The sequence below is a fragment of the Saccharomyces paradoxus genome, chromosome XIV (genome assembly GCF_002079055.1).
Source record: "Saccharomyces paradoxus chromosome XIV, complete sequence".
NCBI lineage: Eukaryota > Fungi > Ascomycota > Saccharomycetes > Saccharomycetales > Saccharomycetaceae > Saccharomyces > Saccharomyces paradoxus.
The window spans coordinates 351,033-372,279 of NC_047500.1; the positions used below are offsets into that span (position 1 = coordinate 351,033).

At 39.2% G+C, this 21,247-nt stretch overlaps 9 protein-coding genes across 9 annotated transcripts; 4 read left to right on the forward strand and 5 right to left on the reverse strand.

Annotated features, from left to right (window-relative positions):
- Window positions 1-87: 87 nt before the first annotated feature.
- On the reverse strand, window positions 88-2,292 carry MPF1 (Mpf1p; the record flags this gene model as incomplete). Its single annotated transcript, XM_033912912.1, has 1 exon — window positions 88-2,292. The coding sequence occupies one exon, from the start codon at window positions 2,290-2,292 to the stop codon at window positions 88-90; it is 2,205 nt and encodes a 734-aa protein (XP_033768803.1).
- Window positions 2,293-4,640: 2,348 nt separating this feature from the next.
- On the forward strand, window positions 4,641-6,140 carry MEP2 (ammonium permease MEP2; the record flags this gene model as incomplete). Its single annotated transcript, XM_033912913.1, has 1 exon — window positions 4,641-6,140. The coding sequence occupies one exon, from the start codon at window positions 4,641-4,643 to the stop codon at window positions 6,138-6,140; it is 1,500 nt and encodes a 499-aa protein (XP_033768804.1).
- Window positions 6,141-6,787: 647 nt separating this feature from the next.
- AAH1 (adenine deaminase) lies at window positions 6,788-7,831 on the forward strand (the record flags this gene model as incomplete). Its single annotated transcript, XM_033912914.1, has 1 exon — window positions 6,788-7,831. The coding sequence occupies one exon, from the start codon at window positions 6,788-6,790 to the stop codon at window positions 7,829-7,831; it is 1,044 nt and encodes a 347-aa protein (XP_033768805.1).
- Window positions 7,832-8,115: 284 nt separating this feature from the next.
- Window positions 8,116-12,909, reverse strand: THO2 (Tho2p; the record flags this gene model as incomplete). Its single annotated transcript, XM_033912915.1, has 1 exon — window positions 8,116-12,909. One exon carries the CDS (start codon window positions 12,907-12,909, stop codon window positions 8,116-8,118), a length of 4,794 nt encoding a protein of 1,597 aa, XP_033768806.1.
- A 1,038-nt stretch (window positions 12,910-13,947) lies between these two features.
- SRV2 (adenylate cyclase-binding protein) lies at window positions 13,948-15,528 on the forward strand (the record flags this gene model as incomplete). The annotated part of the gene is made up of 1 exon (XM_033912916.1): window positions 13,948-15,528. The coding sequence occupies one exon, from the start codon at window positions 13,948-13,950 to the stop codon at window positions 15,526-15,528; it is 1,581 nt and encodes a 526-aa protein (XP_033768807.1).
- A 272-nt stretch (window positions 15,529-15,800) lies between these two features.
- On the reverse strand, window positions 15,801-17,261 carry NAM9 (mitochondrial 37S ribosomal protein uS4m; the record flags this gene model as incomplete). Its single annotated transcript, XM_033912917.1, has 1 exon — window positions 15,801-17,261. The coding sequence occupies one exon, from the start codon at window positions 17,259-17,261 to the stop codon at window positions 15,801-15,803; it is 1,461 nt and encodes a 486-aa protein (XP_033768808.1).
- A 419-nt stretch (window positions 17,262-17,680) lies between these two features.
- On the forward strand, window positions 17,681-18,838 carry EAF7 (Eaf7p; the record flags this gene model as incomplete). The annotated part of the gene is made up of 1 exon (XM_033912918.1): window positions 17,681-18,838. One exon carries the CDS (start codon window positions 17,681-17,683, stop codon window positions 18,836-18,838), a length of 1,158 nt encoding a protein of 385 aa, XP_033768809.1.
- Window positions 18,839-19,075: 237 nt separating this feature from the next.
- On the reverse strand, window positions 19,076-19,420 carry FPR1 (peptidylprolyl isomerase FPR1; the record flags this gene model as incomplete). Its single annotated transcript, XM_033912919.1, has 1 exon — window positions 19,076-19,420. One exon carries the CDS (start codon window positions 19,418-19,420, stop codon window positions 19,076-19,078), a length of 345 nt encoding a protein of 114 aa, XP_033768810.1.
- Window positions 19,421-19,643: 223 nt separating this feature from the next.
- SPAR_N01810 (uncharacterized protein) lies at window positions 19,644-20,774 on the reverse strand (the record flags this gene model as incomplete). Its single annotated transcript, XM_033912920.1, has 1 exon — window positions 19,644-20,774. The coding sequence occupies one exon, from the start codon at window positions 20,772-20,774 to the stop codon at window positions 19,644-19,646; it is 1,131 nt and encodes a 376-aa protein (XP_033768811.1).
- Window positions 20,775-21,247: the final 473 nt, after the last annotated feature.

Here is a 21,247-nt window from a genome sequence, read left to right on the forward strand (position 1 = left end):
TGGAGGAAGAAGTAGGCGGCTACTACATTCAATTTTTTTTCATTACATTTTTTGACTATTATTTAATCATTACAAAACATGTCTATTTCATAAATTCGTAAGTTCGTTAGTTTTACCGTAAGAGTGAAAAAGTTTTAAACCGGTTTTTAAAAACCCGCACGATCCCACTATGTACGGTTTTAAATAATGGTTTTTCACTAGCATTAAGTCCGTACTGCTTTCACCGCCACAGGTTCTTATAGGTGGATTATTCGTCTCGAATGTTGGTGGCAGCGCTGGTTTGAATATAATCTTTCCTACCCATGGGTGGTCTTCTGTTAACGGTTTGATACATCTTAATGAGTCTTTAATATATCTTTTCCTTGAAACTAGTTGTGCTGCTGGTGCCCACTTCGAGTCGTCACTGAACCCCCTTTTAATACCACATTTTAGTGATAATCTCTTTGGAAAATCATGATTCATACAATTAGCCACGGAAAAGTTTCTTGTACTGAATATCGTTCCATACTGAACATTCGCGTTCTCATAATGGGATTGTCTTTCATCCAAATACATCAGCCTATTGATGTCATCATCCTCGACGTATCCATCTTCGTCATCCTCTTCGTAATTCACATCTTCTTCGTCATCATCTTCATCTTCACCGCCATTATTTAACTCTTCTTCACGAATCGTACGCTCAGAAAAATTCGAAACAGATGACCTTCGCGGGCCCTCATACTGCGGTTCAGGAATCTTGGTTTTCAGAACTGATCGATCACAATGCAAAGGATCCATGGGGTTTGAACTTGACCTGCTCCTGAAATTTTCATGAATGGATGATTGTAACGTAAAGACAGAATGTGCTACAGGTGAAAAAGTTGGGGACAGTGCAGATGTATTGGTATTAGTAGTATCACCGTTGTCATCGATCTCTTCTTGAACGCTATTCAATTCGCTCGATCTCCTTTTTTGCCCAATGTTCATATTAGAGTTTTTTCTCGAACTAGAATCTGTTTTGAAAAAGTTCCTTAGTTTCGATGTAAATAAGCCACATAATTCACCTTGAGAACTTTCCCGTGCCAACGAACCAGAGTTAGTAGGCCCGTCTGTATCACAACTCTCATCAGACACAGGGGGATGCAGCAAGCTTAAACTTCTTGATCTGGATTTGTTTGTTGGACGTTCTTTGGCGGTAGCAACTTTTGTTACAACAGAAGAGGTGTGTGATCTTCTTAAAAGTAAAGAGTGCGGTTGTGAATCGTTTCTATCACTGCTTTGCTTACCCTTGCCCTTATTTTTGTTCTTATTGTGTTGCTTAAGTCTTCTTGTTCTCGGATGTCTTCTTCTGGGAACGCTTCTATAGGTGGGCATTTCCCTCAGTTCCAGATCTAAGGACAGTGATATACCCATGTTCAAATACATAGCCCAATAGATCAATTCGTCAACATGAGAAAACTGTATTAAAAACTGCTGTCCCTCACAGCGCATTCTTAAAACAAAATCTCTAGAGGAATAGTCTATGGGCAGACCAACTTTTGCACATTGCAGGGAGTAACTCTTGGAGAGGCGCTCATTTGATAGGAATCTCCGCTCATTTTGTGCTATTTCCCCGCATATTCTTTCCTTATCATATTTATCGAATTGGTAAGTGGTTTTTGTAGTGAACGCATTCAACAATGACCGAGCTGAATGATGACGATCGCTGGCATTTTTGGAATGATGAGAAGGGTCAAATATATCGCCACCACGATAGTTCTTAATATGTTTGGTTAATGACTCATCGATAAAGAAAAAATTTATCTGCGTAGAGTTTATTTGAAGGATAAAGTTGTTCCATAATCGGGAAGTAGCATTTTCAAAGGGCGATAACTTCTCCATCTTCATAGACACCACAGTGTAGTGTTCTACAGACGGCGTATAACTTGGGGGCTTCACAGAAGTGAGGCACGGACGACAATGCTCATATATAGGGTACCTGATGACTTTAGACGGATTTGCGGATTCATAGCACGGAGGTTGTACAGGGTACGGATCTATGCAGTAAAGCATATTATTATCGACCATATCAACATCCACTTCAGATCGTGGCCGCACTATTTCATTCATGACGTTTGTGTCAATGTCCGTTATACTATCGATATGGTTAAAAGTCACTTTCGGAAGCGGAGAATCCAGAATAGAAGTACTAGTATTGCTAGAACAGAGAAACTCCTCGCCCATAGATACGGATGAGGCTGTTTGTGAAAGCTTCAACACCCCGCTATCCATACCATCATGATCTATTGTCATTTCAAAGATACTGGAGGACATTTCCTAAATAAGCCCGTCTATCTCTTCTGAAGTCTGTGAATACAGCGTAAAGCAGTGGTTAGTGTTACCGTCTGCGTCTAACAACCAGTGCCAAAAATTACAAAGAAACTTCACTAATGGTTCTTGCAACACAGTAAGAAAGTGCCACCAAAGAGATAAAATTACAAGCTGTATATATTACGAAAAGTCCTTCATCTACGTCTTCCGCTTGCTCTATCCCTTGGCGAAAAACAGAATGTATGCATATTCAGAGAATTTTTCACGATGCCTGCCCCCACATTTACTTACCTGATCAAGAGCAGATCTATTTCCTTTGCGCAGGGGGTTGCATGTGGGAGGAACTGGCCGGAGGCAGCCGAAAGAAAGTTCACAAAAAAAATAATAGGTACAGGTCGTAGAGAAACAGCGTGGAGGGGATGTGGGAGCCAGCGAGCATAAGGCAGCGAAAAACCGCAGCGGAATAAATTTCTCTTTATTTTCTTGATTTGTCCCTGGCGGCCGGGTCATTCGGTACCACGACTTATACCCGTACGGATGTGTCTGGGTGTATATGGTGTCCGGGTATCTCGGGTGTGGTGTGCCTTTCGTATCTAGTGAGTGATCCAAAGAAGGAAAGGTCTGGTCGATTGGGGTTACATTGTCCACGCAGTTCCGGTGTCAGGTACAGGTGTCAAAGGGATTAAATCTGAACACTTCATGTACCGAAATCGATGTGTTAACAGGGTCGAAACGGGCCCCTGCGATAAGACGTGGAATTTTTGACTAAGCATTCGACGCTTAAGATGGTCAATCTGAAGGAGTGTGCGTAATCATGGATAAAAACGTTTGCATCTTAAGAAACAGCGAACCAAGGAACAAGAAAGATTGATCATAAATTTTTATATACATAAATAAAGTGAAATAACAAGGAGAAGGGTGAATATTCTGTCTTACTGTCTGCGGGCCTAGTGATGGGACCTCATAGGACAGGTGGTTTTCACTACCCAAGAGCTAGAGTGCCGTCATTCCGTAAAATTACAATGCTTATTAGAGGACATTCTTTGTTTTGCGAAACCTAATCCTCAGCGGTTACGGAACCATCCTTTTTCATCTTTCTGTTCTCAATACATATTATTGCAGCGTAGATATGAAGTAGGTATAGCGGCATAAGGACGTCACGTTCTCCATTATTCACGCTGAGCCTACACCTGCTTCCATTGCTACCCCATCAAGCGTAGAATCTACAAAACTGCCTCAAGAGATGTTGACAGAGAAGAAGAAAATAATTGTTACTGACAGGACCTATAACTGTCACTTTTTTTTTCACGCAGTTATGTGCGCTCCTTACCGCCCTTGCTGGAAAGAATATTGCCAACAGTTGAATTGCCACTAGTCATTACCATATTCGCGACGACCTCTATTAGTAAAAATGTTTCTTAACAGTAATCTAGCTATTACCCTCAGTATTGTCTAACGTTATGCTCGTTATGGCGTTTGGATGAGCCAGCTTTCTGGGAAATGAATGTGCTAGGTATACTAACAGGATTCAGACCGTACGCATTGATTCTGGTAAATTTTCTTTTTCAGATATTATTGGATAGCATTCTCAACTATAGATTATCATCATTGTCAGCATTGGTCACGCTAAACTTACGTCCTTGTATAGATAATAGCGTACTCAGTCGCCAGCCTCACTTTATAGGCTGCCTGATCACCGATTTCTGCCCAAGCTGAGCATAATTAAAGTTACTGTCCTTGGAAATGACGTTGTTCGTGTTAACCATCAAATTGTTCTATGACCGGCTTTGCAATGGTCACAGTGAACAAGGAATGTGGTCTTAGGATCTTTCTTTATGTGCATATCCAGGCCACGAAAATGGAAAAAGGAACAAATGGTTCGTCTTTAAGATAAGATAAGATAAGACCTCTTTTTTTTTTTTTTTTTTTTTTTTTTTTCTTTGATAACAAAGCGAAATCCTTCGGGCTCTTCTTACTGCTGTTGCTGCTTATCAAGAGTCTCTGGTAATAGTGAAAGCAAGATAAGATAAGAAATGTAAAATCGGTTATTTCCCTCGTAAAAAGCTTCAACTGCTCACGCATTGACGAATACTAAGCGACGTGAAGACCCTGTGCCTTATCAATGAGTTAGGCAGTGCAAGAAGTGTTCATTCTGAGCCACCTCTCTGCACTATATATAAGCAGCAGTAGTTGGGCAGATACACCAGAACAACTATGAATGGCGGTCTTTCGTGCTTTCAGGGTTCCCTTTAATTAAGTTTCCTTCTTGAATAACAAGACTACACAGAACTTTGGAATAAGATTAGCTTTGTAATATATCATACTTAATATATTATAATACGAAATCAACAATGTCTTACAATTTTACAGGTACGCCTACAGGCGAAGGAACAGGTGGCAACTCTTTGACGACGGATTTAAACACCCAATTTGACTTGGCCAACATGGGATGGATCGGTGTAGCTTCGGCAGGTGTCTGGATTATGGTCCCAGGTATCGGTTTATTATATTCCGGTTTGTCGAGGAAAAAGCATGCTTTATCCTTGCTTTGGGCCTCGATGATGGCTTCCGCAGTGTGTATTTTCCAATGGTTTTTCTGGGGATATTCGCTGGCTTTCTCGCATAACACTAGAGGTAACGGTTTCATTGGTACCCTAGAATTCTTTGGGTTCCGCAATGTTTTAGGAGCCCCATCTAGTGTCAGCTCACTTCCTGATATACTGTTTGCTGTCTATCAGGGTATGTTTGCTGCAGTCACCGGTGCCCTAATGTTAGGTGGTGCTTGCGAAAGAGCAAGATTGTTCCCCATGATGGTGTTCTTGTTTTTATGGATGACTATTGTCTACTGTCCTATTGCATGCTGGGTCTGGAACGCTGAGGGTTGGTTAGTTAAATTAGGTAGTTTGGACTATGCAGGTGGTTTATGTGTCCATTTAACTTCTGGTCATGGTGGCCTAGTTTACGCCTTGATATTGGGTAAGCGTAATGACCCTGTTACACGTAAAGGAATGCCCAAATACAAACCACATTCCGTCACCTCGGTTGTTCTAGGTACAGTGTTCTTATGGTTTGGTTGGATGTTCTTCAACGGAGGTTCTGCAGGTAACGCGACTATACGAGCATGGTACTCTGTTATGTCCACAAACTTAGCTGCTGCTTGCGGTGGCTTAACCTGGATGGTTATCGATTACTTCAGATCCGGCAGAAAGTGGACTACAGTTGGTTTGTGTTCAGGCATCATTGCCGGCCTAGTGGGTATCACCCCAGCCGCTGGGTTCGTACCAATCTGGTCTGCCGTTGTTATTGGTGTGGTCACTGCTGCAGGCTGTAACCTTGCTGTTGACTTGAAGGGTCTATTGCGCATCGATGATGGTCTAGATTGCTACTCTATCCATGGTGTGGGTGCTTGTATTGGCTGTGTATTAACCGGTATCTTTGCCGCAGATTACGTCAATGCCACTGCGGGCTCTTACATTAGTCCAATCGATGGTGGCTGGATCAATCATCACTATAAACAAGTCGGCTATCAACTAGCAGGTATGTGCGCTGCACTAGCCTGGACTGTTACCGTCACATCCATATTACTATTAACTATGAATGCCATTCCATTTTTGAAACTAAGATTAAGCGCCGACGAGGAAGAACTAGGTACTGATGCTGCTCAAATTGGTGAATTTACATACGAAGAATCTACTGCTTACATCCCAGAACCAATCAGATCTAAAACATCGGCTCAAATGCCACCTCCTCATGAACACATTGATGACAAGATTGTGGGTAACACAGACGCGGAAAAGAATTCTACGCCTTCCGACGCTTCTTCTACCAAGAACACTGACCATATAGTATAATAATATACCCAAACAGACTATGCTCTTATTTTTAATCTTTATGTAACGCCTCATTTAATAATTTAATCTTTAATATGTAATATATTCCCTTATTGTGATATCCCCGAATGACAAGAGAGGTATTGCGTTACCTACAAGAAATGTTAGCTAAGTCCGGAATAGTATTATTTGTCTTATTCTATGTTAATACTCCTTTTAACATTATATAATCTTCCTTAATATAAATCCTCCGAGTAGATTAGCAAGAACAATGCATTCAGAAAGTCTCTCTACCCTGCAGATGCCATTAATAACCAAGAACAGAAGATTTCTTTGATTATGGCCCCAAATTTTCATCCCTCGTAGAAGATATAGTTGGACGATAACTGCACAAAGGATCTTGATAGACTTCTCTTTTTCTTATCTTCCACCATTTTCTTTTTCTTTTCTTTTTTTCTTCGTTGGTTGTTAAAATCCTCGAGACTGCACTGAAACGACGCAGGAAACTGACCTCATCGCAGACCACCGAAAATTGAAAATTTGACATATAAGCCTTGAGAAAACGACATATTTTACAGTGCAAATAGTTGAAAAGGAGGCCTATGTGCTTCCCATTACTTCTCAAAAATATTAAGTATTATTGGAACTAATAAAACAGAAGATAAATAATGGTTTCCCTGGAGTTTTTACAAGAGTTACCAAAGTGTGAACATCACTTGCATTTGGAAGGTACTCTAGAACCAGATCTATTGTTCCCATTAGCTAAAAGAAACGGTATCGTCTTACCAGAAGGTTTTCCTAAATCAGTTGAAGAATTAAACGAAAAATATAAGAAATTCCGTGATTTACAGGATTTCTTAGATTACTATTATATCGGTACTAATGTCTTGATCGGTGAACAAGATTTCTTCGACTTGGCGTGGGCCTATTTTGTTAAAGTTCACAAACAAGGCTTGGTCCATGCTGAAGTGTTTTACGACCCTCAGTCCCACACCTCTAGAGGCGTCTCCATAGAAACAGTTACTAAAGGTTTCCAAAGAGCTTGTGACAGAGCTTTGGCTGAATTTGGTATTACATCCAAGCTAATCATGTGTTTATTGAGACACATTGAGCCAGAAGAATGTTTGAAAACTATTGAAGAAGCTACCCCATTTATTAAGGACGGTACTATTTTTGCCTTAGGCTTGGATTCTGCTGAAAAACCATTTCCCCCAAATTTATTTGTTGAATGTTACCAAAAAGCCGCTTCATTGAATAGAGATTTAAAACTAACTGCGCACGCAGGTGAAGAAGGCCCTGCCCAATTCGTCTCGGATGCTTTAGATTTGCTGCAAGTAACAAGAATTGATCACGGTATCAACAGTCAGCACGACGAGGAATTACTGGATAGATTGGCTCGCGATCAAACCATGCTGACCATTTGTCCTCTCTCCAACGTGAAGCTACAAGTAGTCCAATCTGTCTCAGAACTACCTCTTCAAAAGTTTCTCGACAAAGATGTTCCATTTTCTTTGAATTCTGATGACCCAGCTTATTTTGGCGGCTATATATTGGATAACTACATTCAAGTTTCGAAAGATTTCCCACACTGGGACCATGAAACGTGGGGTCGTGTCGCTAAGAACGCTATCAAAGGCTCCTGGTGTGACGATAAAAGAAAGGACGATTTACTAAGTAGAGTGGATCAAGTAGTGACTAAATATTCTCATTAGTACCGTTTACAAGACATTACATTAAATTTCCATTAAAAGTCTTTCTTAAATCATAAGAAACATTTTGTAAATTTATAACACTATGTGTATGCACGAAGTCTCATTCGATTTTTAATTCCTCTTTCCCTTTACATTTTCGTGAGATAGGATACAATGGAATTCTAAAAATGTATTTGAGTGATTATACCAGCATTAAGTGAACTTTTTGTATTTCATAAAATTACAATTCGGAAACTATCAATTTACATGCTAAAAATCAGATCGGATATGTAAAACACTAGTAGTTACCTCTGGTACCTACTCACATAATTCCCGCCCTTAGGACCTTGCGGAAGCGCCTGAGTATTGCTCTTTCTATTTCCGTTGTACCTTTGATTTTCATTGCCCCTATGGGAAGTATTGTTATCTCGTGTATTTCTATAATCTTGCGCTTGGAATTTGTTTCTATTTCCTTCATCCTTCTTGAACCTTTTATTCGGCTTTTCCTCATTTTCTGAAGGCGAGTCGCGCTTGTAAGTTGAAGGTTGGTAAGTGGTAGTCTTGCTGCTGTCTTTGCTCTCTTGAAATGGCTTTTCTGGAAACCGTAGTTGTGGGCGTTGTGAATTATTTTTCTTGTACTCCTCGCGTGAACGATTCTCCCTTTGATCAAAACCGTCACCCCTGTCTGGTCCTGCCGGTCTAGTTGGCCTGCTTCTATCATTGTATGCTTTACTTTTACTAGGCCTGGTTGGGAGTTCCGACCTTTTGTGTGCATAACCACTAATTGGCTTACTGTTTTTTGGTCCAGAACGATCATTGCTTGGACCTCTATAGCTAGAACTACCGTAAGCATCCTTACCTCCAGCATTCCCACCGTATCTACTTGATCTTTTGGTATATTCAGAAGCAGAGGTTTCAGAATGGGAACTAGTCGTATCTGCGTATGGCTCACGTGATATGTTTTTAATATGCCTTTTCAGCGCATCAATTTTTTCCGCAAAATCTGGGTTTTGAGGGTTTTGAATGAGTGTTCTGAAGTATCTTTCAAATATTTCCAATGTAGAATTTCTAAAGTCGAATATCGGCATATTCTGTTTCGATAATTTTCTTAAATTCCAAGCTTCATTTTCGTTCTCCACTAAGGAAATTGCCTTTTGTAGATGATTCGTAGCCAGATAGTGGTTTATATCGTCCAAATGCCTAGTAACTTTAGAATATGACCACTGACTGCTGGAAGGCTTTGTTGGGATTACAGGTTCATTACGAGAATAAGTATACCTCTCCTTACTACTTATTCCAGTACCATCGCTCGCAGCGCTTTTGGATGAATCATTTTGAAGTCTTTGAGACTTGTTGAGCTCTAATTGCTTTCTTAAAGCCACTTGCTTTTGTTCGTTTTGATAAGCTGTTTCATAATTTTTGATTTCTTCCAGTTCCATTTCATATATTTTTTTCTGTTTAGCTTCCTCTTCAGTTAAGCTGCAAAATTCATCCAATTCTAAAGCATTCTTCAAACGCGCTTTCAAATGACCAATCAACGCGCTGCTTGGTAATTTAATATCCTCTCTTTCTTCATTTATCAAGTTTTCCTCTAAAGTTGTGTAAACTAACTGAATATGTGCTTTTACTACTGGGAAGACGTTAGTAACGTGTTTCATGAATTCAATGCCGTTTCTGATTGACATGTAGTTTTTTTCGGATAGAAGATCAATAATTTGCTCGGTAATTACTGAATGCCATTCATAAAGCTTCCGAGAAGCTTGGTCGTTGAAATCGCCATTTAATCTCATTTTCTCGAGCTTTTTCAGAACATCAGTGAAAAACAGACCTAAATTGCCTGCTTCAGAGCTAGTACAACAGAACAACAGCGTTTTCAAAATACTTGACGTAATAAAAGTATTCAACATCGACATCAAATTTTCTGTACTAAAGGCCGTGAAAATAAAATACGAAGAGAAGAGAGCGTCAGAAGGAGAAAATAAAACTCTTGGCACGACACAATTCTGTAGGAATATTTTAATTTGGTCTTCCCCACAATCTTTGTTCCATGTGTTTGATTTTTCAGATATAAATTCTGAATTTTTCTTGAAGGCTCTCTGATGTGAAATTCCAGTGACCAAAATATCCTTGATTTGATTCTGAATCAAATGTTTTTTTCTATTTGACATGTGGTCTGTGTTTTCTCCGGACAGTGCATTCTTACGCTCGTCATATAATGATTTATCAAAATGAATATCGTATAATGAGAGCCTCCAGAAAGTAGTAAAAAGATCCTTTGGTATTTTCGTCAAATCAACATCGTTAAACTCTGCACCTTCAATCAATTGATCGATAGAAAGGTTCTCATTTGAATTCAATTGATTATCCAAGTAATCCCTCCATATGTGGAAAGCCCACGGAGTCGATAAATGGAATCTGTTAGTCAATTCTACAAATGGGAGAACATTCTCTTCAAACGCTTTTCCTTTCAAACAATGTTTAATTAATTCAATAAAAGACCATAACAATGTGTTCATTTCATCGCATCTGGTGGATAAAATTTTGTAATGAGAATTTTGGGTATTCGCCTTCAGGTTTAGAGTATATAACAGGAGAATGATCTCAGAAATAGCGTTTTGATCACTGAAAAATGAGGTTAGTCTCGACGAGATGACTGAATTATCATCTCTAAAATCATATATGAGATGTCTTGCATATCGCTTTAATGGTGATCCCGAATTTAACATCAATAACTGTTTCATATTAACTTCATTTAAATCTCTAATGCCACCAACAGTAATAATTAATTCCTTTAGGATGGAAACAGCTATGATATTCCCATTATGCAAAGTCTTAAGAATATAAGTGATTATGTTTGAGATATCCATACTGGGACAACTTTTGGCCAAGCCTGCAATAAATATTGACAATCTCTGGACCCACATGGCCTGATTAACACCATCAAATTGAACAGCGGGCCTGTTATAAGTTAAGCGTAACAATAACACAAATTGCAACACATCATACGCAAAATCGTTAAAGTACTTCGTGGTATAAACAACAAGCTCGGAGACTTTATCATAATTTTCAATCTGCTTAACTGCTGGTATCAGTGAGGCCAATGGATTTGTAGAAATTAATTTGGCAAATCTTCTGGACTCTTTTGCTATTGTATCTATACTCAAAGCCTTTAAGATACTCTTAGCTTCTCTTTCGGCTTTATTGAAGCTCACCTTAATTGGCAAAATATCTTGGGACAATTTCGTCATCATTTCGTTGTAAATAAAATACCTTTTTTCAAAAGGGAAAAGTTTCATTAGTTCGTAAACTTCTGATGTGGCAATTGGATTATTTTGCAATAGTGAGGTAGCAGGAAAAATAAATTTTCTTACATAGTCTATCCAATTATTAACCGTTGTCTGCAGGAACTCAGAACCGTGGTTTTTTTGAATATCAGCTACACCAATACGCGAAATCTTACTCAAAAGCGTGGGAATCCTCCCTAAATATGGTCCGATAATAGATAGATAAGTATGAGAGTTTTCAAATAGGTCATCTACAGACGCAAAAGGAGTCAAACCGGAATTCCACTCTGAGTAATAGAAAACATAACTTGAATTCAATTCAAAGGATTCAAATGGTTCATGAGTTTTATATTGGTGGATTAGCCTTGGTTTATGAGCTAGAATACCATTATCTATATGGGTTATCATCAAAGCACTTGCCATATCTTCTGATTCACCAGAAGAAGTCATTGATGCATACAATGGATTTAAAAGATATTCGAATACTCGTCCGAAATACTTAGATAAGGATTCACTCACATATAACATTTTCGGATATTCCTGTAACACGTGTACAACAGGAACAATACAACCATGAATAAGTAAGCGTTCCAAAAGTTTTATTTTACCAAATGATAAAATATCTTGCGGGGTTTTCTGCTTCCCTTTCGAGTCTATATCATCGTTTGATGCCTCAAAGATTTTATCATTGGCATTATCATCATCACCCACATTAAGGGCGTTGTCTTCGTCAGTTTCATTTTCAGTGGATAAAGCAGCTGCCATGGCCAAAGGATTTTCTACTCCTTTAGTGGACTCCTCTTCTAGTTCAGTTTCTAAATCTTCAGTATATTTTTGTAAGAATTCCATCTCTGGTGTTACATTATCCCAAATAGAATAGAAATTAACAAACCCAGTTTTCACTAGAATGCAACACATATCCATGTACCGTTGATAGTTTTCCTTATCGACTTCTTCATCATACTGCGATAGATTAAATGAAATAATGTTAGCTCCGATCATGTTGCCACCTTCATTAAGAAAAGAATAACTTGAATTATTAGCCACATGACGAAAGGGCCAAAAATCTGAATTTCGTAAAAGAGCAATAAAGAATTTGTACCCTTCAGTGATAAATTGACTAGAAACGTTCAAAATAACATCCAAAGCACGAATGGAGTCCAAAGAATATTTTCCCATAATATGATAAATCTCTTCCAAATACGCAGACACCTTGCAAAAATTGTCGGGATCATAATACGCTAATATTAACAAGGTTACCAATTGACCGTAACCCACTGAATTTTCCACTAAAAGGTTATATTTCTTCAGTTCGTACTTCGATTTTTTCAACAAATGTCTTAATAAGGTAGTTTGTTCCTTGTTTAGTAGCTTAGAGGATATCCAACTAAATTTGAACAGTTCTTTATTCAAGGACGGTATTAGTTTACATAATGATACTGTAGTCATATCATTTATATTTGGGACAGTGCTTGAAACAGCGATGAACATTTTACCAACTATGGAAGCCTGAGACGCTTGTCTTCCATGGTTCACTAATTCTTCAATAAATAACGCAATATCAGAAAGCTTGAGAGGAGAATTTTCATCGTCTTTATATATGAAATCAAACAATTCGATAAACAAAATCCTCAGCCAGTCTTCCTTTTCGTCATTCGACTCCAGTGAAGCAAATTCGGAACAAAGAACTTTTGATCGTTCAGACCAGTTGCGTACTGTCTCTTCCGTTAAAACGGTTGCCTCCTTTGGAGAAGCTGATGATATCACTTCCTGAGAAAGAGTGTTCAATTTGGATAGTAGCGTCTGTTCTGTCATAAAGTCCTGAAAAATGTGTACTGGTGTGAATATGTATGAACTACACTGTTTCTACCTATTCTGCTTTAGATAAAGACAACAAAAGCACCACTCTATAGTTTGTACAGCAACGTTTACAGCTAAAACGACATGTTTCCTGTGCATAAACTCTCATATGTTATGCTACTATTGAACAAGTAGCGGAAAATCTCAGGGCGAAGTTAGCCGGGGTTGTCACCCGGGAAGAGGAAAAGAATAAAAGCCTTCTCATTCAGAACATGAAGACAATGACTAAGGTGGTAGCATCATACAATTGAAAAAAGTGGGATCAGGAGGAATATGGTATGTTACGTTGTGTTATGCCTTGGTTTCAATTGAATTAATCTTGTGCTATTATACTAACTACGCTTGCAACGAATTGCGCAAGTCCGTGCGGCTTATACGTAATACTAATACTCAAAACAGTCAGAAAAGCAGAGGCAGTTGAAGTTGCAGAAGATATACAAACAGAAGTACATCGGACTGGGAGATGAAAATACCACACGAGAGCAGTGGCAAAGAGATGTGAGGAACGACACATTAAATACGTTGCAGGCCCACTCAGCATCCCTAGAGTACGTTTCGTTGAGTCGCGGAGACCTTAGTATACGTGACACCCGTATTCACCTTCTGAAGTCCATGTCTCCTGGCTATAAAGCCTACTTACGAGAGAAGAGATAGGATGTTGCAGCTGCATCCATAAATAAGTTTTTAAATAAAATCAAGCATTCAAAAATCCTATATAGTTATCACCAAGCATTTTACGATAGACTCTACACTTAGTTAGTAAACCGTTTCCCGGTGTTGATTATTATCGAGAACTATTAACCTTAACATTTATAATTAAGATATAAACCGTCGTGACGCTATGAAGTCAACATCGTGTAAAATGATCTTTATGTGGCGCGTGAAGTTATAAACAGGGATTTAGAATTGAAAACTTTTGGTAGTATAGGGGAAACTAACCTTGAAACTTCCCATAATTGAATTAGTCAAGTTTCAACAGTGTCAGATCAAGCCATGCCTGATTCTAAGTACACAATGCAAGGTTACAACCTTGTTAAGCTATTAAAAAGGTTAGAAGAAGCCACTGCCAGGTTAGAGGATGTCACCATCTACCAAGAAGGTTATATTCAGAACAAATTGGAAGCTTCTAAAAAAAACGAGTCTCTCAACTCTGGAACCGATGCGTCCTCCACAATACAAGCCTCTACAGATGATGTTCCTGAAGCACAGCAAGATCCAAAATGCATAACTGCATTCCAATCTTATATCGCTGAGAACATTGATCCGTTGGTAGAATTATCAGGGAAGATCGACGCAGTAGTTTTAGATGCTCTAGAGTTATTAAAAGGGGGCTTCCAATCGCAATTGACTTTTTTAAGAGCTGCTGTGAGGTCAAAAAAACCGGATTATTCTTCTCAAACATTCGCTGATTCTTTAAGACCTATCAACGAAAATATTATAAAACTAGGTCAATTGAAAGAATCAAACCGTCAAAGCAAATACTTTGCCTATTTGAGTTCTTTGTCTGAGGGTGCGCCTTTATTCTCCTGGGTTGCAGTGGATACTCCAGTGTCTATGGTCACAGATTTCAAAGATGCAGCACAGTTTTGGACCAATAGAATTTTGAAAGAATATAGAGAAACCGATCCTAATGCTGTCGAATGGGTTAAGAAATTTTTGGCTTCCTTCGATAATTTGAAAGCTTACATTAAAGAGTATCATACTACTGGTGTTTCCTGGAAAAAAGACGGTATGGATTTTGCTGATGCGATGGCCCAATCAACGAAGAACACAGGTGCTGCTTCATCTCCTTCGCCAACAAGTTCTACAGGGGCTTCAGCACCACCACCTCCCCCACCAGCGCCACCGGCTTCTGTCTTCGAAATCTCTAATGATACACCTGCAGGTGGTAATGATGCTAATAAGGGCGGCATCGGCGCCGTCTTTGCCGAATTAAATCAAGGTGAAAACATCACCAAGGGTTTGAAAAAAGTAGAAAAATCTCAACAAACTCACAAGAACCCTGAACTACGTCAATCGTCTACAGTTTCCTCTACAGGAAGTAAATCTGGTCCACCACCAAGACCAAAGAAGCCATCAACATTAAAAACTAAGAAGCCCCCTAGAAAGGAGCTAGTAGGCAATAAATGGTTTATCGAGAATTACGAAAATGAAACTGAATCCCTAGTTATTGATGCCAACAAAGATGAATCTATCTTCATAGGTAAATGTTCTCAAGTTCTTGTCCAAATAAAGGGAAAAGTTAACGCTATCTCATTAAGTGAAACTGAATCATGCAGTGTGGTCCTTGATTCCAGTATCTCCGGCATGGATGTCATCAAGTCCAACAAGTTCGGCATTCAAGTTAACCACTCTCTACCTCAAATTTCCATCGATAAATCTGACGGCGGTAATATCTACTTATCTAAGGAATCCTTGGGTACTGAAATTTACACTTCATGCTCCACTGCTATTAATGTCAACTTGCCAATCGGCGAAGACGATGATTATGTAGAATTTCCAATCCCTGAACAGATGAAGCATAGCTTCGCTGATGGTAAATTCAAATCTGCTGTCTTCGAACACGCTGGTTAATAGTACGAGGGGCGTTAATTGTATCTAGCTAAGAAGAAGAAACTATATTTCAATGAACTAGAAAGAAGAACGAATGAATAAACAATTATATACTTTTTGTATAACATTTTTTCATGTGTAACTTTTTTCAAAGAAGTAACAAGAAAACGAGAATCAACTAAACGACTACTTAATTGCTCGAGTAGAAGAACTTGAAAACAAAAAATTAAATATTTACAGTGTAAAGGGAAGCCGAAGATCAGCTAAAAGACACGCGCAACAATCCATGACGGTCATTTACCATTTCTCAAGTAATACATATATGCACGTTCATGAACAGGAACATCAAATGGTGAAATTACTTCGGATTGGCCTGGTCGGGCGACGGGATCCCTCAGGTACACGGCGTGGCAGGTCTTGAAAGATATTTCCAAATGATGAGGTAAAATGGCAAAAGGTGATAAAAACGGTCTTGGCTTCCATGGTGTGAAAAAAGGTTTTTTAGGATCTTGTCTACCATAAACATGATTCTTTTGCCACGGTAAGTTTATCAATTTACGCGCTTTTTGTTCATCACCCTCCAATTCAGATATTTTGAGCGGATCATGATATTTTAGATTTTTGGCCCATTTGGGGTCAAATGTTATTGAACCACCCGAGGCATCGCTCATCCTAGTTTTGAAGTGCTCCGTTATATTTTTGGTCCATAATTTGACGCTTTCCGCTAAAATTTTTTTACCAGATCTTATAGCGGATTTGGCTCCATCAGATAATTCTTTTTTCGTGGTTTCCTTGGGATTCATCATTTCTGTAACCAGTGAAGTTAACTCCTCAGGCTGGCATTTAGAAAGTGTTTCTCTTTTAATTTCACCCGATTTGAAAAATTCTTGATAAGCACTATTTACGCTTTCTAACAACTGACGATCCTGGATCTCAGGGAGGCCCTTTTTGAGTTCGTCTATCGACAAAGGATCATTACTAGGCTTGCCCATCTGTTTCTCTATATTCAACAACTTCCGTAAGATACCTTCCTGTGTACATTCCTTTAATGCACTATATTGCTGTAGCTCCAGGTTCTTATTATATTGCCTTAAAAATTCTTGAAATTGAAGTTTTTTTGGGTTAGAATCAGACATTTTCTCAAAGTTTTCCAGCTTCCTTTCCCAAACCTCCTTTGAGTCCGTCTTTGCTTCCTTGACATACTTATTCCATAAAACTATTTGAGTCTTATCAATCTTTAGCGCTTCTTCGAAACTTGGTTTCTTGGCACCGAGAGCCTCTAGCACTTTGTCCGGTTTAACACTGAAAATATCGCCAGGTTTTAAAGTATAGCTTGGATGTTTAATTTTTACACCATTAACACGAACATTTCCGTGTAGGATAAATTGACGAGCCTGTCTTACTGATGAAGCGAACATAGCTCTGAATAGGGCAAAATCGAGCCTTTTTTCTAGTACTGCAAACGTTTGCAACAAGAATGGTGTTTCCTTAATTTCACTTCCTCGCAATGAAGCATCCAATTGTGCTACTGAATCCAACTTGGGTTTGAAAGCGGTTTGCCATCTCCTTTCTGTCAAATGTTCACCATGATAAGCTCGGGTTTCCTGCTTTGCCGTCCATTTCTGTTGATACAAAGATTTAGACTTCAAATCCACACCACCCTTTTTGTACAAATTGAATAAGTTATACTTATTGAAAGAAGTGCGTACTCGTCCTCTTGCCAAAGACTTTAGCAAATTGGCCTTTCTCGGCATTGTCTCTGTTTGTTGATTGTAACCAGCGCTTCGTTACAGAAAAAAAAAAGACGATAAATGTGCCTCCACTGGATATGTATCCGAATTAGTTGCACTCCCCTTGAAGAAACTTAGCCTTCTTGACCGTTCACTCTCTCTTTTTGTATCTTTGGCACAGTTCCTTAAACCCATATTACGAAGCGAAACCCATTCGGCTGCCTACATGAAAAGTGAAAATCGTGCTTAACGAAGAAATCAATCATATAATTGGGAAGATGCATTAGTTAGTATAAGAGAAAAGTTTATCAGAAGCACTAGTTACTAATGAGCAAAAGGCTATTGTGGATGTGATGGTCGTACATTGGACAATTGTAGATGAAATACGACTTCTTAGGTGGGCATCCGAATTCAAGCCTGCCGGAATTCATAAGCATTTTCACATGTTTTGCATAGTAGAAAGAATGAATTCGCCGGATAAGTATCCAGTAACATTATTACAGAAAGAAACCATGAAGCTGGGGAAAGTATTTACTGCAAAAGATATATGGGATAAACTGAGTCAATCATACAATTTAGAAAAGATTGATGAAATGGAGAATACATATTCCTTGAAAACTACTACAGAGGGTTCACGGAATGGTGATGGAAACGATGATGATGGGGAAATTAATAAAGAAACTTTACTTGAGTTGAATAATCGGATAAGAGTGCATAAACAAGATTTTACATTGCCTTGGGAGGAATACGGTGAATTGATCTTGGAAAATGCAAGAAAAAGTCCAAACTCTAACGAAGAGCAGACTCAAATTGAAGATAGGGATGGCAAAGATAACACAACTCCAAAGAAGAGTCTTTCCGGAGGCCTACAGAACGAGGAAAATAATGAGGAAAATAATGAGGAAAAAAACGTGGCAATTAAAGTGAAAGAATTGAGCGAATGTCATACAGAGGAAAATGATAGTCCAATGGACTCCCAGAGAGAACTCACGGCAGAAGTGCAAAGTGATGAAAAGGAACTCCAAAGGGAATATGCGAGTGATGAGGAACAGAAAACAAAAACTACAAGTAAAACGACGGCTCCAGTAAGAAAATCTCGAAGGTTGAAAAGGAATAAGGAGGTTAAATTTGAAGACGAAGAAAGGGAAGAGAAAAAAGAAGAAGATACAAAAGAGGAAGAACGAAAAGAAAAGAAGGAAGAGATTCAGAAAGTAAAAGAAAACGCCAATGAAGAAATAGGTAAGGAAAATAACGAAAACGAAGAGGGTGATGATGAGCGCGAAAAATCCACCTCTTATGAAAACACTAACGGTTCTGAAAGTGAAGAAGTTGACGAAGGACTGGAATACGAGTCTGAACGTGAGATAGAAGGTACAGGAAAAGAACCTGAGTCTGAAGGGGACAATTTAAAAAAGAAAATAGAAAACAAAAAGGATTCCAAAGACAAAAACGAACCGTTAGCGAAGAGAACCAGGCATTCTTCATCCGCAGGTAACACTAGCAATGAAACCTCACCGAAAAGGAAAAGGCGGAAGGCAGGCTCTCGTAAAAATAGCCCCCCAGCCACAAGAGTTTCTAGCAGGCTACGAAATAAAAAATAATAACTGCGTCATATGTAGTTCACCAAAAGAAACGCACATCCGTATCATAGAGCGTCTCTATTTAGTAGAATACACCAGGTATAGAATAAAATCACCTTAATGAAGAGTTAGAATATACATACGCTTCTCCTTGTCTAATCTTTTGTAATTATATATCTATTTCACTTAAGGGTCGAATACTTGCCATAAACATAAATAAAAAGCAAAAGGCAGCTCAATTGGGGTGGTGTGTTAATTTTAGTTGACCTTCAACAATTCGACGTCGAAAACCAAAGTACTGTTTGGTGGAATCAAACCTGGGAAACCACGTGGGCCATAAGCATATGGGCCTGGAATGGTTAATCTAGCTTTTTCACCAACAGACAACTTTGGGATACCAACATCCCAACCCTTGATGACTTGGCCGACACCGATGTTACATTGGAATGGAGAGCCCCTGTCAACGGAGGAATCGAATTTTTGGCCGTTCTCTAAAGTACCGGTGTAATGAATGGTAACCAAATCACCAGTCTTTGGGAAAGTGGCACCATCACCTGGGGAAATTCTGTCAATTTTGACGTTACCTTCAATTATTTCAGACATTATTACTTCTTTTGATTGATTACTTGCTTATATTCGAGTTTAGGTGAAAGGTAATACTTTAAACTTTCACGAGTTTATCCACAGATCCTTTTAACAACGTTCTTTTTCCGGCAAAAAAAATTGCCGGAAAAAGGCCAAGGCGGGTGAGGGGAATTGAACGGCTCTATTATGTGAAACTAAAGAGAATGATCATACGCGATATACATAGTGAGCTATAGATTATCTATTTTAAGACCGCAACCAATTTTTCACCAGAGTTCCTCCCGTGCTTGATATCATCAAGCAATTGTGGGATATCATCAAGCCCGTTCTTGTAAACTTTCACTGGGATGTGGTGGATTCCACCGTCGTTGATTTTTGGATTGATGAATTTAATGAATTTGATGGCGGCTTCCTTGTATTCGGGGTCAGCTGGCAGAGTAAAGGTGCCAAATGGGACGTCGTTACCTCCTATCAAATATAACAAGGTCCCTTCAATGGTAACATTTTGCCTTCTATCTTCCTCCTTGATGTCTTTCTCTGTTAAAACTGTCAATTGAACTACTGTAGCGTCCAAATCATCAGCCGCACATTTGTACACCTGTTGAATAGTTTCTGTATTAGAGACACAGTCCACCAAGTAAGGAATGTTGTTGTACTTCTTCTTGATCTGTTCAATAACATCCGCATCATGATAGTCAAAAAGTTCATCGGCACCGTACTCTTTTAATAGCTTCTCATGCTTACGAGAAGCGACAACGATGATCTTCTTGAAACCATTTAATTTTTTGGCCAATTGAATCAGCATCTGGCCAACAGCAGTGGCACCACCCCAAAATAAGATAGGCTGATCTTTTTGTGCTTTGGAGGGCTCCCACTTCATGTCCAAACCGAAACTATGTGTGAGGATCATACCGGCCGTGGTCAGTGAGACTGGGAGGGTGACGGCACCTTCCAAAGACTTGACAGGACCTTCTGGCAGTCTGTCTTTACCACACAATCTAAATTCTCTGGCTGGCTTATAGGCAGTCTCGGATGAGATGGCAGAATATTCGGCAAAGGCACCGTTTGAGGGGAACCTCACTGAGGCACCGTGAATAACCCCAAAAATGTAATCACCAATAGCAAAGCGTGCAGCGTCAACATTTGGACCCAACTTTACGATTTGACCTGCAGCATCACAACCCAAGAGAGCACCTTGAGGACCAATCTTATAATCAATATGTTTCCAATCTGTAGGATTACCGGCAACGGCGACGGTCTTGATCAGAACGAAACCTTCTTCTAATTCAGGAATGGGGATGTCCTGTTTGACTACAGCTTTGCCATTTTCGATGACAACGGCTTTCATGGTTTCTGGAATTGAGGCGGACATGTTTGATATGAAGTATAATGTTGCTTTTCGCTGTGTATAACGCAACGACTTACTTTAACTAGAAATATCATACTGATTAAGAAGAGAGAAAAAAAACTACAAGGAAAGCCTCTCCTTTAAATGGAGGCATTGCCAGAATACCTTAAAAATGACCTTAAATCCTCAGCACCTGTCCTTAAGAATCGATGCCAATCCAAAGGAGGGAGCCCATGCGCCAAACACTAGAAGTACGCAGAGCGGAACCGCGCGACAACGGTAACCGGATCCGAGAACCTTAGTCAGCGGGGGCTGTGATTAGCATTGAAAATTGCCGGCATTGGTGGAACGAGCAGTTATTTGTGAATTATTTGCCACTTTATTCCACGAAACCGTTTTCGTTCTAAACGCGAATGTTTTGATATTATGGATATCGGTATTTCACTCCCTCTTATTCCTTCTGTGAGAAACCGTTCTAGCGCCAGATCGGAGGGATC